Source organism: Dysidea avara, chromosome 1 (assembly GCF_963678975.1).
Source record: "Dysidea avara chromosome 1, odDysAvar1.4, whole genome shotgun sequence".
Lineage (NCBI taxonomy): Eukaryota > Metazoa > Porifera > Demospongiae > Dictyoceratida > Dysideidae > Dysidea > Dysidea avara.
In genome coordinates this window covers 39,992,645-40,012,088 of record NC_089272.1, presented here as the reverse complement: position 1 = coordinate 40,012,088, position 19,444 = coordinate 39,992,645, and the positions used below count along the sequence as shown (strand labels likewise).

The 19,444-nt window shown below is 36.8% G+C and overlaps 1 protein-coding gene across 2 annotated transcripts in view; it reads right to left on the bottom strand.

Moving 5' to 3' along the window:
• Positions 1 to 19,444, bottom strand: part of LOC136264305 (uncharacterized) — a 72,711-nt gene that overhangs the window by 9,132 nt on the left and 44,135 nt on the right. For both annotated transcript variants that reach the window (XM_066059023.1, XM_066059029.1), the window contains one exon: positions 707 to 760. In XM_066059023.1, the coding sequence (XP_065915095.1) occupies positions 707 to 760 (54 nt within the window). The remainder of the gene's footprint in view (positions 1 to 706; positions 761 to 19,444) is intronic.

Genomic DNA, 19,444 nt, shown 5'->3' with positions numbered 1-19,444 from the left:
GAGTACTGACACGAAACAAAGAATTTGGAACTCCTCTTGCTTTTGGGATCACGATGCTGCCAAGGTTTTTGGTGTTATCACTCTCTTTCAATGTGAAACAAGCGCTTTAGAATTCATGAATTTTTCTCTTTTTCGTAAATATTCCACCCATTGCGTTCTACGGGCCCATGTGTGCGTTTATTGCATTCTACTGTATAATTAGCTAGCTAGACTTGCACGAACATAATTATGGGATCGATCACAAATGTTTATGTGACTTAAGTGTTGTATGAAGTTACTAAACTCAGTAGCGAGTGTTCTCATGAGTGGCGAGTTTCTCGCATGGCTAGTGCATATCCATGCGATATTCCACAGGTATTGTACAGTACACTGCAAAATAATGATCCTGTGAGAAGATGCGAGCATTACTCGCATGTGTATACTCGCGACGTTACCTTTGAGCTGTACTGTATATACATGAGCAAAATAGTTTACATTCTCAAGGTATTCATCACCTCAAAAATCTGTAGAAATGTTTCAGTTGTTCAACAACAATAAAAAAAGCAGCACACCATCTCTTCATGGGCACACAATCAGGTCCCAAAATTTATACAGTACATGCGTTACATGCATATTGTACACCACTTTCACAGAACAGTTGGGTGCGCACACATACACAGTGGCATTACTAAAGTACATGTACAATCATTCACACTATTATACTTACCGAAGTGCCTCCCTCCATGACAACAGCGATGGGGCCAGTTCTTGCATATCCATACTGTATAAATATTACTTGTCTAGTAAAATATTACACAATTCACCCTTCCTATAACACCATGTTCTGCTAAACTAAGGCTACCAAGGTAAAAAATTCGACATCTTCAAAATAAATTGCTAACTGCTGTTACATATTGGACTAACTCGCACTTGAATACAGCTGCAGTGGCAGTAATTTATATTGCCTTTTTGGGGTGGAAATCAATTGAAATAATATGCAAATCACAAGATTACAAGCTGTAACTCCCAGAAATGATCATCTTTTTCACAATACTGCACTTCAACCTGCTTCTGTGAGCAAACCTTCACCAAAAAGTATTAGTGGTTCGATTGGTGAAGCATGATTGCTGTTGGTGCATCATTTAGAGAGGATTTTGGGGTCCAAAACAGATTTTTGTCCACGAAGACCAAACAAATGATAGCCAATACTTCCTCACACCCATCCATTCAGCAAAGAAGTCAAGTACCAAGTATGGCTAAATTCTATAGTCATTAGCCATCTGGGCAATCGAGGTATTTGACAAAAATTGTACAAAACAGCATCTTTTTCTCATCACTTGCTCTCTCAACAACTTAAAACCACAATTCTTGACACACAACAACTTTAAGATTCACAACATATAACTAGCACTAATAGTTTTGTCAAGTTTCATTGTTAGAAACTGCAAAAATAAACTAATAGGCATTTATCCAAATAACTTCTGGCTCATGTGATTTCCATCCTTGCAGTCATTTAACACTTGATGTGGTACCTGATTTTTTGTCTAGTGGTTTTAACAGCTATAACTCAACACAAATTTAGCTTATTATGCTACTAGTAGCCATATCCGTACTCAATCACATGAGCCAAAGATATTTGACTAAGCACTTGTTAGTTTATTTTAAACTCTACAAACTATTGGTGCTGGTTATATTATGCTATGGATCTTAAAGTCGTTTTATACCAAGAATAATGGTTTTAAATTGTTAAAAGAGTGAATGATGAGAAACAGGTGCCATTTTGGATGATTTTTGCTCAATACCTGGATTGCCCAGATGGTTAACCAACTCAGAAATTAACCATACTTAGTATGTGTCTTCTTTGCTGATGGGTGACTACTACTGTGATGTGAGGAAGTTTTGGCTATCATTCATTTGATCTTTGTGGACAAAAATCCATTTTTGGACCCCAAAATCTTGTCTAAATAGTGCAGTGATGGCAATTATGATTCACCAATCAAATCATCAATACTTTTTGGTGAAGATTTGCTCACAGAGGAAGGTCAAAGTGCAGTATTGTGAATTGTTCCTGGGAGTTGCAGTTCATAATCTCATGATTAGCATATATTTTGATCAATTTCCATCCCAAGAATGTGATAGAATTTACCGCCACTGGAGCTGTATTCAAGTGAGATTAGTCCAACTTGTAACAGCAGTTAGGAAATTATTTTGAAGATGTCGATTTTTTGGTAACCCTAACTAACTAAATCTTTGGACTTAACCTATGACATATCCGTACATGACCCCAAAAAAGGACAAATGGTTCCCTCATCCATTACTACATGCAATGTTGCATAATTCCTATGTTTTCTGTTAAAGTATTGGTACAGTGATCAAACAAAAGGTACTGCATGTAAGAAAAGGTTTAAGGAGTTACAACAATTTTCCATCACAGTATGTAAAATTAAATAACTAAACATCAAATCAATCTCCAGTGTTACTTGACAAACTGGTTTAAACTCAAAATACAGATTAGTCAAAGGCTGCATTTCTGTACAGCAGAAAACACTGCGTACACATAATCACAATTACAGTATATATAGATATACCACTTTCACACCTCACTTCAAAGGGAAGAGAAGGTATATAAGTGGTATAATAGCACTACTATCAGGGCTCAGAAATGCATTAATGAGAAATGGAGGTAGTATATACAAGTTATATCCCTCCTAGGAGTGATATAACTTGTATACTACCTCCATTTTTCATTAATGCATTCTAAGCATTCTCAGACATCATTCGATTTTCTTTGATGAAACTGTGTGATCTCTTCTGCTTTACTATAGTGACACTTCACAGGATCAATACAGTGGAACCTCTTTTAACAAACTCCCCGAATTAAGGACACAATAGAAAAAACCTCCATAATAAGGACAAAAATTTTGGTCCCAACAAGTCTGGTTAATACATTTTTTTACCTCTGAAAACCTCTATATTACAGCAAAAAGTGGACAAAAATTCTGGGTCCCAAAATGTCTGTAATAGAGAGGTTCCACTGTAGTGGGTTTTAGTTTTGTAAAGTGAGTCAAAGCATAGATCATGGACATGGGGAAGAAGATAGTATGTTGTTTTACTAAATGAAGAAGGTCACATATTAGTTTATATTGCTGTTTTGATTGCATTCTAGTCACGTGGCGATGTCCAGACACTGGGCCATTGTATTCACTGCTTTAGATTATTCATGGCTAGTACTTATAGTGTCACTTAAGCTTCATTATGAGCTGTTCAGTTGGCATTTGGATTTCGTGCGTTTAATTGCATACCCACATTTGAAGCAATCTGCATGCTTGTGTCGATACACTTACATTCGGCCTCTCAGCAGTGCCTTGTCATTGCTCTTACGATGTTATCCACAATCAAAATTCACATGGTCCCATATAAATACACTCGCAAAGCATTCCTGCAGTTTCCCACACTTGCAGGTGTGTCACCCAAGTGGAATATATTAGTTGTAACATGGACACTTGTGATTTTCCTGTACTACATGCACTTACAATCGGGCTATGCCCTCGTGCTCATGTGTATATTTCAGGCAAATCACTTGTTCCCATGTTACAACTACTACATATACTGTGGAAATTAATGTCTTTCTTTTGTTATATCTTAATTCTTATGGGCTACCAGTGTGGTTTGATAACTCCATGCAAACACACTTGTTTTTGTTATTAGTTATTACATGTTTTGACATTTGTTTACCAATTGAATTTGTTGCTTTGGATATTGGAAGTCTGTTCTAATAAAGTGACCTACAGGACAAAATATAGTGAATGATTACAAGGTAACACTACAATACAATAAAATCAGATTATCTGTATATATGCTATTGTAAACTATACTGTAGGAGTTTAATCTGAAATAGCAGTTCATAAAGAATAGGGTGGTCATAATGGCTGCTACACTGCCAATATTATAGTAAGCATACAATAAGAAATACAAAGGTAGGTCCATAAACACTAATGAAAGTATTATTAGTGTTTATACACAAGCGTCTATACAATCATTGTGATATGGAATTGTTGTTGTGACTTCATTATTCCACAGTCCTATGATACATAAGTTATATCACTATTAAATTAAAAAAGCCAAGTGCAGAGGAGGTTGGTCACATGTCAAAACCCTGTGACATACAATTATCCAATCAAGCATTGTGCCAGGTATGAAGGCTTGTGCAAAAGCTACTGTAGGAAAGTAATGCATTGCACTGAGGTTTGTAAGCGCCCTGTTGGCATGGATGTCCTTTTAAATATTTGTGACCGTCTCTGAAGCACACTTCTTTTAATTTTAACAAGTTGATGCTATGCTACTTCTAAAAACTAGGTGCCCATGAAGATACTAGTATCCCATTCTAGCTAAATAGGCAGCTAATCAGATAATGGTATCCCATTCTAGCTAAATAGGCAGCTAATCAGATAATAGTATCCCATTCTAGCTAAATAGGCAGCTAATCAGATAATGGTATCCCATTCTAGCTAAATAGGCAGCTAATCAGATACTAGTATCCCATTCTAGCTAAATAGGCAGCTAATCAGATAATAGTATCCCATTCTAGCTAAATAGGCAGCTAATTAGATAATAGTATCCCATTCTAGCTAAATAGGCAGCTAATCAGATAATAGTATCCCATTCTAGCTAAATAGGCAGCTAATCAGATAATAGTATCCCATTCTAGCTAAATAGGCAGCTAATCAGATAATAGTATCCCATTCTAGCTAAATAGGCAGCTAATCAGATAATGGTATCCCATTCTAGCTAAATAGGCAGCTAATCAGATACTAGTATCCCATTCTAGCTAAATAGGCAGCTAATCAGATAATGGTATCCCATTCTAGCTAAATAGGCAGCTAATTAGATAATGGTATCCCATTCTAGCTAAATAGGCAGCTAATCAGATAATAGTATCCCATTCTAGCTAAATAGGCAGCTAATCAGATAATGGTATCCCATTCTAGCTAAATAGGCAGCTAATCAGATAATAGTATCCCATTCTAGCTAAATAGGCAGCTAATCAGATAATAGTATCCCATTCTAGCTAAATAGGCAGCTAATCAGATAATAGTATCCCATTCTAGCTAAATAGGCAGCTAATCAGATAATGGTATCCCATTCTAGCTAAATAGGCAGCTAATTAGATAATAGTATCCCATTCTAGCTAAATAGGCAGCTAATCAGATAATAGTATCCCATTCTAGCTAAATAGGCAGCTAATCAGATAATGGTATCCCATTCTAGCTAAATAGGCAGCTAATCAGATAATAGTATCCCATTCTAGCTAAATAGGCAGCTAATCAGATAATGGTATCCCATTCTAGCTAAATAGGCAGCTAATCAGATAATAGTATCCCATTCTAGCTAAATAGGCAGCTAATCAGATAATGGTATCCCATTCTAGCTAAATAGGCAGCTAATCAGATAATAGTATCCCATTCTAGCTAAATAGGCAGCTAATCAGATAATGGTATCCCATTCTAGCTAAATAGGCAGCTAATCAGATAATGGTATCCCATTCTAGCTAAATAGGCAGCTAATCAGATAATAGTATCCCATTCTAGCTAAATAGGCAGCTAATTAGATAATGGTATCCCATTCTAGCTAAATAGGCAGCTAATCAGATAATGGTATCCCATTCTAGCTAAATAGGCAGCTAATTAGATAATGGTATCCCATTCTAGCTAAATAGGCAGCTAATCAGATAATGGTATCCCATTCTAGCTAAATAGGCAGCTAATTAGATAATGGTATCCCATTCTAGCTAAATAGGCAGCTAATCAGATAATAGTATCCCATTCTAGCTAAATAGGCAGCTAATCAGATAATGGTATCCCATTCTAGCTAAATAGGCAGCTAATCAGATAATAGTATCCCATTCTAGCTAAATAGGCAGCTAATCAGATAATGGTATCCCATTCTAGCTAAATAGGCAGCTAATCAACCATGTATCATGAACCACGATAGTGGGTTCATAATAGGGATTGCCCATGTTTTTTTTGCAAAAATCTTAATAGAACGCACATCTAAAAACTACATTGAACAGCATCCTTCAACTCAAAACAACCCTCTGGTGGTTCTTTGCAATGAGAATAGGTCCACTGAAAAGGAAACAGTATGTGTATTTCAGACAAAACTGAAATATGCCCGTTTGTTCATATTATTATTATTCTTACTAGGACCGCGTTACATACAACCAAGTACATACACCAACGTTGCAACCTACCCATTGGGCAAGTATAAACAGTGCCATAGGCAGCACTCAGAACAGTGTACGTGTACCGGTGGAAATGATACATTGGCATATGTACACAGGCAAGAGAGTTTAACTGGCATCAGAAAACCACAAATACTAAAACACAACCTACACAAAAACCAAGCTATATTGAAAGTAGCTATATATTGTAGGTATGTCGTGTCTCTCAAGATGACTCAGCAGTGAAGTGAGGCTATGCAGGACAAGGGACATGGTGAAGGCACAATTAACAATTGATCCCAATCAAGCCACTATGGCACAACAGACTCTGTTGTAACTAGAGGCCACAGGTGATGTGCCAGTATATTAACGGTGTGGCATTGGCACAGTGATCACAGTCTATAATATTATGCATACAGCCATGCACAACATACAGGAGATAGTTACACATTTGTTGTATATGCAGCACTGCATCGGTTTCTTGTTTAGCTATTATACAGACTCACAGTAGAGTAGTAGATAAGTCCAGTGGAAAATAATTCCAGCTGCTAGTAAGCCAGATGAAGGATGAAGATGTATAATACAACTACCACCAGTACAAGTATTACATTACTCATTACCTTGTTGTCCCAGCTGGTTGTTTATGAGCGCATCAGCTGGTATCCCAACTGGTCATCAGCTGGTTGTTCACTGCATGACGCTTGGAGCGCATATTCTGCACACAAAATACATAGTTACAAACATTTAAACATACTTGTAATGTTGTTGTTTACCAGTAAGGTGGCCTCTGGCCTCTCCGCGGACATTTACTAATCTTCTCCTTCGAGCAATCTGTAAACAAGGGTGTGGTGCCGGGCGTTATATAGAATTACATGTACGGTAAAGTCATCAGCACGAACAGGCATACTTATTATACGGTTGTGCCTTCACAGGCGAATCTATCCCTGCTTAGTTCATGTCTCTAGGCCTCGTAGTTTTCTCAAACATTATTTATTTATTTATTTCATTCATTATTAATGACGTAATTTTAACCGCATTTCGTATGATTCTTAGTACTTGGTTGTATAATTATTATTCACTAGGCCTGGGGCACATACAACCAAGTATAACCACCAACGGGGCAATCTATAAATGGGGCAATCTACAAATGGGGCATGTACAACAGTGCATGACCAGCACAGTGAATAGTGATAGTCATAGGTTTAACGATAAAATAACTATTTTTGCAAGAAAATAAATAAATTCTTGCAGGCTAAATAAGTACAAGTATAAGAAAAATTAGGACTACACTGCAGAGTAGGAACAATGTACATGTATATGTGTATATGCAAGTAGTCAGCAAATTTTTGCCGATTAATTAAAAATATAATGTACCACATATTGCTAAACTGCATGTACTCACGTAGAAGTTTATCAAGTTATCTAGCTTAACACAAGGTTCACTCACTAACTATGTTTACATGGTATTACATGTATAGTTATAATATGTGGTTTGCTTGACATATCATGTGAAGAAACACAAAGAAAGTCACGAAGGAAAGAATGCTACCAGTCCGGATATGATGAAACAAACAAGAGAAGTGTGCTTGACTTTATCCAACCAATACTGTCATGTCATTATGAAGAAAAATCAAGGCAAGTTTTTGGGTGATATTTTATCACCAGCTGCGCCCACCCTGTCATCTTTACTATGCAGTACTATTGTACTGTATGATAAATGTGCCCTTGGGTTGGTGCTACTGATGCAAGTTTTCATACTCAATGGAGGATTTTAAGTGTTGCATATGGTGACTGTTTTATTAGAGTATTTGACAAGACTACAAAATCTTGTGTACAGAATTAGTGTGTGTCTGCCTGTCTGTGGGGAGGGATGGAGACTGTCGGTTGAGTGGTTTCCACAGCCTCAGCCTGTGCATGGAGCTAAGGTCCATTGGAGAGACAAGGCGAAGCAGGAGCCATAGGACCTGATTCAAGAGATTCAGTACTGCCTTGTCAAAGACAGGAACATGTAGAGAGATGTGTGCTAGGAAACACTGAAGAAGGTGCAGAACACTACTCTTTCTGCACAGGAGCTTGTCACCATGAATTTCAAAGTAGACAGGGTATTACCAGACAAGTACAGTATTAATGACATGTCCACAAGGGAGGAAGAGGCAGCCATGGTTTGGTTCAAAAGCAAACGGTTACAATGCTATTGACAGTGGTGGGAGGGTGTATAGGGCACATGCCACTTTCCTTTCACACACACACACACACATACACACACACACCGTTGACCATTAAAGTGAAGCCATCCACTGGACGATGTCTCACACTATTGGTAGTGATACATGCACTGTATATATGTGGAAATTTGATGTTTAATAACATATAAAATATTATAGTATTGTCAATACAGTACGTACACATTATGTACTTTGACTTCAAGTTTGGTGACACTAAACTAACTAAAGGAAGCCATACAAGGTTAATTTGACAGCATGTTTGTGGTTATGCACAACAAATGCAGAAACCCAGACCATACTGAAAAATCTCAGTGGACTAACTTATGTACGTACGTATGTTTCAAAAGTGGTAGAATGGATCAGATAAAGCATAATACAATTGTAAAGGAGACTACTGCATTTCATGGAACATATGCAGTGGCCAAAATGAACAATGATTTTAGATTATGTGGCAGTAGGCTGGAAAACTAGTTACTGATGAGGAAGTTTAAACATTGTAATTGAGTGGACATCAGAGATACCCTTTCCACAGCAGTGTGAACATGACAATCACAAAGTTCACACAATGTACTTATTCCTAATAGAGTAATCACCGATATGTGGTCAGTACAATTTATTGCTTCACACTATCAGAGAGTAGCTGGGAAAGAAATAACACTTATTTTTTGCTTAAATTATAGTACAGTTGCCATTACAGTATTTTAACCGGTCATGAGAACTGTGTGAAAAATCGAACACAGTGACCATTAACATGAAGGGACACATGCACTTAGCAGGTGGACATTCAAAAGAGATCAATCTAAGAACTAATTGATGTGGCTCAACAATACTGCAAATGACAGTCAAAACCCTTCCCCTTATGATGTGTGGTAATAAACAAAAGCTAAATAGAGCCTACATTGTTGAGGTAACTTTCAACTACTCTATTAGCGTATCTTGATGTACTTGACATTAGTGCTGCCACAATATGTGACTAGATATAGCAAAATCAACCATATGGGTGCAAGAGCCAAAAATGAGAAAACACCAGCATGAAGTTACTGCACTATCAGGCTAACAATTTCCATATCAAACTCCTCTTCAACTTGTCAGGTCTGCTTGTGGTAGACTGTTTTCTGGCGGCCTGTATAACCATGCCAGATGTCTGTACAGGTTTGTGAACAGCAGGGAAGTGCTTTTGGGGGTTTATGTATGCACTCTGGACAGACGATCAGTGAGCTGAATGCGTGATGTATGTTTGTTTTGTGAGATTTCAGTCTATTCCTGCCTCTGATGGGCTGTTTTGTGGTCTGGTGCCTTCAATTACCATCCTCGTCCATTTTGTAGTCTATCTCTTACCCACCCTGCCACCCCGACACTCAGCCCCTTTTTGAGGACTCATGATATAGCAACACTGGTGAAAAATCTATCTAAAATGGTGGGAAACTCTACAAGAGTTATCTTGGCCACCAGGTGTTCTTAAATGTTCTGAATTGCTCCATCTTTGTTGAAAAATCCATACGTGTAGTTGCCAAGGCTGGTGAGCAACAATGCATTAAATTATTAAAATACATTTTTTCTCTGAATCAACAATGCGCCCACAAGGTGATTTTCCAAAATCCAGTCACACATAGAAAAACTCCATATCATATATCACCAAGGTTTATGTCACGATACAAACATATATTATGATAACTAACTATGACATGACAAACTCCTCCTTGTAAATTAAAATATTTAAGTTGGACATATACCTCAAGTTAAAGTTACTCATGGTAATCAGGTTTAAAGCATCTTTTACTACAGCTGAGAAAAGTGGTTAGCACTCCATAGAAACCTTAAAATATCAGTTTAATTCAGGGTTGAATTGTGCCCACCACTATAAACCATCAATGCATACTTAATTAAATAAGAAATACCATATGTCTGGCCTCCCCACATCATTGTACAGGGTACAAAGTTGTGCTACTATCGCGAAAACGTTGATATAATTGATTGGCTATATCGCGACCTTGTTAGCTTGATACTACCGATATATGACATGACAAACTCCTCCTTGTAAATTAAAATATTTAAGTTGGACATATACCTCAAGTTAAAGTTACTCATGGTAATCAGGTTTAAAGCATCTTTTACTACAGCTGAGAAAAGTGGTTAGCACTCCATAGAAACCTTAAAATATCTGAGGGAATGCACCCAAGTAATGTTGTTTTGAAAATTAGACCGTCTGAAATTGAACCTAACACTGATTTCAACAATTTATTCGACTGTTGCATTAGGGTGATTGCTCTATGAGCTTTATCCGAAATTACGTCACAGACATAAAAATGGCCGTTGTAGTGTGGGGACATTTGTAAAATTTGTATGGGCGACTATGGGAAGAAAATTTTTGAATGGCAATATCTCAGCCAAGAAGGAAGATATCGAACTCTAACTAGCAGGTATGGCTATAAGACATTACAGTAAGTACGTAAAAGCGATTTTTGGTTGATTTTCAAAACAACACTAGATTCCTATTCTTTCAGCTATAATTTATAACATACCTGCTGGTTAGAGCTTGATATCTTCTGTCTTAGCTGAGATATCGCCATTCAAAAATACATAGTCACCCATACAAATTTTACAAATGTCCCCACACTACAGCGGCTATTTTACATCTGTGACGTAATTTCGGATAAGGCTCATTAGGATATCACAACAATTTAATTCTACTAAATACATAACACCCAAGAAAAGTTTAAACTTTAGACCCTCTGAAATTGAATGTGAGACGGATTTCAGCAGTTTAATAGAATAGCTACTACTGAATACTCTGATTTGCCTGACTGCTACATTAGCGTGACTGATCTATTAGAGTATCTTGATCTTTTTAGTTATGCTCGGACCTGGGCCTCGATTCCCGCTACGCCTCTGTCAGCCTGGTGCTACCTTTCAGTCCTACCCCTACTTAAATTACAGAAACTTACAACACTTCTAGCCAGTTTAGTTGTAAATCTTTGGCTCAGTTGTTTCACCCTTTCAATGCCGCTCAGCAGTAGCCGTCCTTCTGGTCGAGCAGCTAGTCTATCCCAAACACCAGCTTTCTATGTAGTATGACGGTACCAGTATGGTACTCTAGCCAACGGCGGTTCATCCTAATCCGCTGAGTTTGTCTTGAAAAAGTTCAAAGTAGTATCTAACGCCAAGTTAAACGCGCAGCGCATAGCTATGAACTAGTTGCTATAAACTAAAACCGGTTCCGAACAGTTCTCAAACCGGTTATACAAGTTCAATGTTTACTGTTGTGCATATAAACTGGTTGCCGTACACTCAAACCAGTTATACGAGTGGAATGTGTTGTAATTAACGCGTACTGTGTTTGAACTAGTTGCCAGGTACTGAAGAGATGTTACTATGGATAGCGCTATATAGAAAACCCAACTTGGTAATGAAGAGTTGCAGAAACAAACCTGTCGTTTTATTTAATGTTCGGATATCGTTTCATCTAATACCGGTTAGTGTTCTGTTCTATACCTTGTAGTTTTGTCTGTGAATTAATTATGATGTCACGTTTGTATTATTATTAGTACTTGGTTATATAATAATATTATTATTATTATTCATAATATTATTATTATTACTTATTACAGTATTATTCTTATTATTCATAATATTATTATTATTATTCTTTCACAGGCATAGCGAAGTTTACAAGGAGAATCCTGGGAGAAAAAGTAGAAAGGCTTGCTGAATGGATCATTGTGCGTGTCCATGACCTATTTTTGATTTCGTTTTTGGATGGAAACAGCCCAAACCGGGCTGTTTCTTCTTGCCAAAATGCCCATATCAAAACATTCTATTGGGAATTGTAAACCGAAGTAGTCTAAACAAAATTTTGCATAACATCAAGTTTTACTATTACATCTTATGAATTATGTAATAAAATAGCTTAAAATCAACTCCACGTCATTTTGGTATTCATAGCTTAGTCAAATCAGTTGGTTGAAAAACCTTGTCGGCAGCCATTATTTCTTCCCCCATGCAAAATACATGGATTTTATACTAAATACAAAAAATGCAAAAAAGCAACCATTAGCACCCATAATCTCTACAGGACATTATACTACAAAATAAAGCCCTTGAAGTGCTCTACACGATTCCGCCCGAAGTAACCCTCTATCGATACCATAGTAACAGTTATTTACTGTTGATTACAACATAATACGCGCCCCCATACAATTTCCTATGGAGAATTTAATTACTCGGGTGGGAAAACCTCAAAAAAGCAATGTGTTACCCTCAACCAAATTCGTTAAACTTGGTATCATTCTACGTATCAACACTTGCTGATTACAAATCCGCCCAAAGTAAGTGCCTAACTAATTGTTGTATGGAGTTACATTGCAAAACATATGAAAAAACTGGTTTTGCTGCTAAATTATTATGTATCTGAACACATAATCCAGCAATACAAGGCTCTATCCTGCCTTTTCTCTTAGTTACTTCACAAACTCCTATGTATCACTCGAATCGCCATTGATTAAGGATTCTGATGAGCCATAGTAGATCTCCGTAAATGAACGTATGCGGAAGTTATGGCATTGTATTTAGCAGTCGGTGTAATTTTTGCGTATTTTTTTACGTTACGGATTTTTATAATGTATAGTAAAAGTTGACAAATGTTTTGATGTGCATTACACTCGAGAAGCCATACATGATCTCACTCAAAGTTAGGTTTTTTGATGTGCGCTGCTTGTAACTAATAGAATCTGTCTTTATTAAACTCAGTATAGGCAAGGAATCTTAATCTGGGCTGATGACTTTGTTGCAAGGTGGTTTTTTTCGCTCCGTGATTATTGTACGTGGGCGGGTTATCCAGATTAAATACTCTAATAGAACAGTCATGTAAATACTCTAATAATGCAGTCAAGTGCATAACAACAATCCTTGCACTGAATTTGACAGCTATTGAAGGCACCAGTAATGTAAATTGTAGCTCATATTGGGAGACTCTCAGTCTGTATGCACATTGCAATTTGATCAGTTTCATGTTTGTACTGAAACATTATAATGGCGTTACTATGCAGAATGCAAAATTACACTATTCACCACAGTCTTCATTATCAATCAAAGAAATTCATGTTAATTTGTACACATGATATTGTAGTCAATAGTGCGAGACGATATTGCTGAGGAGATGATATGTTCCAACAACTTGCAGCAAATACTAGTAAATGATATAGGTCTATAGTTCGATGGATTAGTACACGGGCCTTTCTTGTATACTGGTGTTACATATGCCCTCTTCCAGTCTGAAGGGAGTTCACCCTGATGTATAATGCAGTCAAGTGTATAACAACAATCCTTGTACTGAATTTGACAACTATTAAAGGCACCAGTAATGTAAATTGTAGCTCATATTAGAAGACTCTCAGTTTGTATGCACATTGCAATTTGATCAGTTTCATGTGTGCACTGAAATGTTGACAGTGTTACTATGCAGAATGCAAAATTACACTATTCACAACAGTCTTTATTATCAATAAAAGAAATCTCATAATCCATTACTGGATTAATTAAAAAGTACACAAACTAGATGAATTAAAAATTGGAAAATTTAAAATGGGAATAGGGATAGCTGAAAAAAGCCACAAAACAAGAAGGGATCGCTGGGGGTGGTAATGTAAACCACAAATCCCTATTTTGACTCACTTCAAAATGACAGAGCATGTAACTAAAAATTTATGACAGAGTGTCAAAATAGGGATTTGTGGTTTACATTACCACCCCAGCAATCCCTTCTTGTTTTGTGGCTTTTTTCAGTGATCCCTATTCCCATTTTAAAACTTCTAATTTTTTATTCATCTAGTATAATTTAGTTTCCAATGCTTTGCTTTATTAATTCAGCTGTATACTGTGATTTAGCATATTTTGTAATTCATGAATTGTTTTGTAATTTGGTTATTACATTGTTATGCACTGCCAAGGAAGCATAACTAGAACAAGCCACTTTAAACCAAAAATTACATACAGAAGTATCTTCTCAACTGTTTTATAGTGTGTCTGTCATGTTTTCTCATGCAAATTGTTTAGTGAAAGCCTCAAGGCTGTATGGGACATGCCCCTTAAGAATTCATTATTTCTGGTAGCCATATGCTGTCATTCGGTTGTTTTATGCTCATATAGCCCATTGTGAAAGGCATTCATAACATCTTCAGGAACGTGCTTTACCCTTTTTTGAAGTTGGCATGAATAAATCGCCTCAAAGCAAAAGCTTACCTGCCAGGAAGGTTTATGCTGGTTCTGTGTAGCCTTCATTTCTCACACACAGGCTGCTTTAACATAAGCCAATTTGTTCAAGTGAGTGCGGAATTTGCTCATTTATTTACAAAGCCGTAGTTGTAAACAAAGTTGTCATCATTTCTTTAATTAAAATGACTTAATACTTGTGTGCTCAAGTGAGTACAGTGATAATACTATAACTTGGTGATTTTCCAACTCCTGGTAAATACTTTAACCCTTAAACCTGCAGCTGTTTTATAAAATGCAAGCACTGAAAACGCATAATCCAGTAAACTGGATCGCATGCATGCCTTGTAAAACTAAACTCTATAACACAAAAACTGTTAAAGCTATCTAAAAATGACATACAACATCTTACTCACCATTAAATTTTGGTTTAAATGGTCCCATACTTCGTCACGTTCATCCAACCCAGAGATACTCACTTCACTTTGAAAGAGTACAAGAACTATCCCTCAGTCTTCCTTCTTCACATAACTATGTACAAAGGGCCATAACTTGGCTGTACTTTGTCACATCGACTTTTGCTTGGTCTCGTTTTACTCCTCACGTGATGGCGATTCAGTTGATATATAGGTATCACGTGATAACGTCACTGTCGGACGAGCACAGTGGCAATACGAACGTGGAAGGACTGAAAATGATTCAGCGCATCATAGTGGGTGAGTTCCTTGTTTGTTTGTTGAAAGTTTATATACTGGCAGATAGCTTACTCTTTGCCAATTAATAAAATTTGTTTTTCGAAGCGATCAGACAAACGCTTCATGAGATAGGCTTGTTTGTAACCACCTATGTAGATTGGCAAAAGTATTATGCATTTTTAATTCGTTTTTTTATCAAATCCAGTTTTCTGGATTATGCGGGTTTAAGGGTTAATCCAAATTCCAACTCCGTAGACCATTGCAAACAAAAGTCATGGCTGTGAATGTAAACTCTTGTAGTTTATTTTCAGTCTCTTTGGACACAATAAATAACACTGGGACAATAATTGTATGAACTATGCAGGGTTTTCCAAGATGGTCATGTTTCGTATAAATGTTGAATTAGTTCAACACTTGTTTAAGATCATGAATGAATGATGACATTTGACAAAATTAATGTCCTCTAAGCCAACAAAAGACAATATTAATTTTATAGGTTAACACTTACCAAAATGAAGGTGAAGAGGACAAAACGAAGATGGCAGACACTTGTCCGAACCCCAAAAGGTACATGTCACACATATAATAATGAATGGTGCATATTGTTTTATAGAATTGTAACAAAAAATGGTGGCTGTAGCTATTGCACCGGGGCTCCATGGAGCCACCTTTTTGGAAGAGTCTCAATATAACTTGATGAACTGTAACAAGTTTTAGTAAACCTAAATCAGTTTATCAGTACAAAAATATTTATTACAAACACTTGCAGTTGTAAAACACTCATTTACATATCTGCATAATCACTTGAAACAACTACCCCAGCATTTTCATATGCAATAGGTGCCTCTAAAAGAAGTTACTAATTTGATGTTTAAAGCTACTGTATTACAATTACTTCTGAAGGCTTCAGTTGCATTTCTAAAGGCATAAATGGTAAGATGTAACAGTGAAACATTGCTAGAGGATGATTATTAATATTGAAATACTACTACTAGGCAGACTTATGGTCAAATACATGAGTATTATTTAGTGTTTGATTGCATTTATATACAAATTTTGAGTAATTGTATTTAAAGTTTTGAAATTGGATGCATTTTAAATACTTCCCTAAACTACTTATGTAAATACTTAATTCTTTCAAAATAAGATTATAAATAAAATGAACATTTGATCATAAAGAGTATGATATCAATAATTATGCATATGTAGCTTGTCAACACTACATTTAAGTACTTCCTGTTACCATGCATACCACAAGAGGAGGAGGATTCACTTAAGTTCTGGAAATTAAATCAAGTCAAATATTCATATGTGGAAATATTACCTGGTGGTTAAATCAGCACCCCTACTTTTGTGTACCGGTTTCGTCTGCACACATTGAGAGACTATTTTATGTTGTAGGGAAAATATTTTGGCCCAAGAGTTGCATGCAGATAAAAGATTTGAAGAGCTGGTGTTTAGTAGATATTTATAATCAGTAGTAGTGTACAATGCACATATATACAGTACAGTCCATTTATAACTCCACACATGCATGGAAGTTTTGGCGTGGCACCATACAGCACCATGGCACTTGCTACAAAACATTGTTGCGTGGCCCACACCAGGTTTGTTGCATGGGCCACGTCAAGTTTGCTGCATGGCACACGCACGCATAGCTCTCACTGGCTGCCACGCGTGGCTGTCAACCACGTGCGTGTGTAAACTGCAAACTCTACAGTAGATACATGTACAGTGCTGTACTATAGGGCTGGGATGAAGCTGTGAATGTTTCATGGGTTTGAAGGTTAAGTAAATTTCAAATTATAAAAGTATCAATGTTCGTCTCTTCACAATCGATCTTCATGTGCCACAACCACTTTTGGATCATTGCAGTTTAACTTGCTACCATAGTTGTAGCCTTAGAACACTTTATAAAGTGATATACAATGCATGAAAAACATCCTTTTAGCCATTAGTTGGTGTTTGCTTTTGCATGATTGCAGTATAGCAGACACACCCATTTGCAATCAATCAATCAATTGCATCATTCAGTACTGCTGCTATGCACTTTCCAAATGTTTACAAGCTTATTAGAAAGATAAAACTTAAGAAGGACATTAGCTAATATTAGCCACACATGGCAGTGGTTCCAGGTGTGGCAATCAGAGGACTCCACGCGGGCGTGGCAATCTCTTTTTCCATGCGTGGTAATGCCTTGTGCCATGGCATGGCAATGACCAGTCCCATGCATAATTTTTGCTTTTGCCATGGGAAAAGTTGTGTGGTGCTATGCCAAAAATGTTACGCATTCGTAAAGTTATACATGGACTGTACGGTATACCTCCTGTACATGCATAAAGCTACCATGTTGCTTTACAATTATAATTTATAACAGTAAATTACAGTAATAATATTAGATAAGAAGATAACATGCACACGGTGTTGATAGACAATTAAGTAGTTGAGTCACTTGGAAAGCCTAATAACAACAAACTATTTAAAATTGTATTTAAATATTTCAGCAAATATTTGTATTTAAATACTGTCCTGACAAGTGTATTGGCAATTGTATTTGTATTAGGAAACTTTCTAGTATTTGCATTTGTATTTAAATACTATGCACTGCATATTTGACCCCAAGTTTGCTACTAGGTACTGTAGATGGACTGAAGCTGCAATTCCCATGTTCCAGAATTGACCCCCTTTAAACATTTGGATCTGCCTCTGTGCATGATGCATCGTTTAGTCTCTAGCCATACAATTGTGGTTAGGCAAGCAGGCAGGCCAAAATTGGGTTTTTAAATCCAATATTGGCATGTGTGTGTGGGATTTGTTTACATGATTCCTACTACTGTGCTGCTTGATAAAAGATACTCTAGCATTGGTATATACCTGCCCTATGTGCAAGACAGTTTTAGATTCCACATCAATCACAATAACATATATCAATGCATGCATTGGGAATGAAGCATTAACTATCAGCCTTAAAGCTATGTAATAGTCCAGTTGCATGTAAGGCCTTGTAATAGACCAGTCTGCTGCACAGCCCCAGCATCCAGTGGTTGTACAACTACAATCAAAAGATCAATTAAAATACTTTCCCTTACATGTAACTGGACTATATGCACGGTGATGTCACTTTTTGATTCTGCAAGTATAGTGAAATGACATAAACATGCAGGATTTACTACCTGCATGTAAAGTAAAGTAATCATCAAAACAGGTGCAAACTACGTGGTGCTATAATAGTACCTGTCCTACCGTGCACGCACAAGTAACATGCATGGCTTCAGTTTCTGATAGTAAAAAGAAAGAAATGTGAACATAAATTAATTAAGGCCAACACTACATGCACTAAAATCACTGTGTAGCAAGCAATGCAAAGTTACATAAAATGCAGGTAAATGCTAGTCTTATGTATCCAGACCACTTTTTTTTATTGGGTTGGAAAGAAAATGGATCTGTTGAATGTAGTATAGTTGGAACCCTCAGAATTTGGGGGTTGTTGAATGGCATTGATTGAAAGACATTTACATGGTGGCCTCCACTACTGCAATGCCATCATCATGTGTGATTCCTGCCAATCAATGAGCCTTTCACAACAATCTGAAACCGTGCAGTAGAATACCCAAAATTTTGGGGTGCCAGAATAAAACTGCCATACTGCATTCACCAGACCCTTTAGTCTTCCCGACCCAATACAGTTGAAGAAAAAAGTGGTCTGGCTATGCAAGACTAGGTGCATACACTTTCTGGTATCCAGGTTAATTTTTAACATTAAGAGAAATTGATGATGTGAAAGATGTACTGTATACTTTTGAACTTGACTTTTTTACTTACAGTAAGTCCATAATATCCTGGTATTGCTTCACAGAATATGGAACTCTTTGGCACATAATACGTACAGCACATTTCATAGGTATAGAACAGGCATGGGCTAGCCAATTGGATGCATGTTGGTTTTTCTGTGAAATTATCCTGCGTGCTCTTTTAGAATACGTATGTGCCTACCCAACAAAGTAAGTAGTCTCTGTCTTATCATGTAGCACATATTATAACATGATCAACAAATGTGACTGGATTTGCGAAAGGAGTCTTCCACACGCATCCAATTTATGAACTTTGACGATTCATAA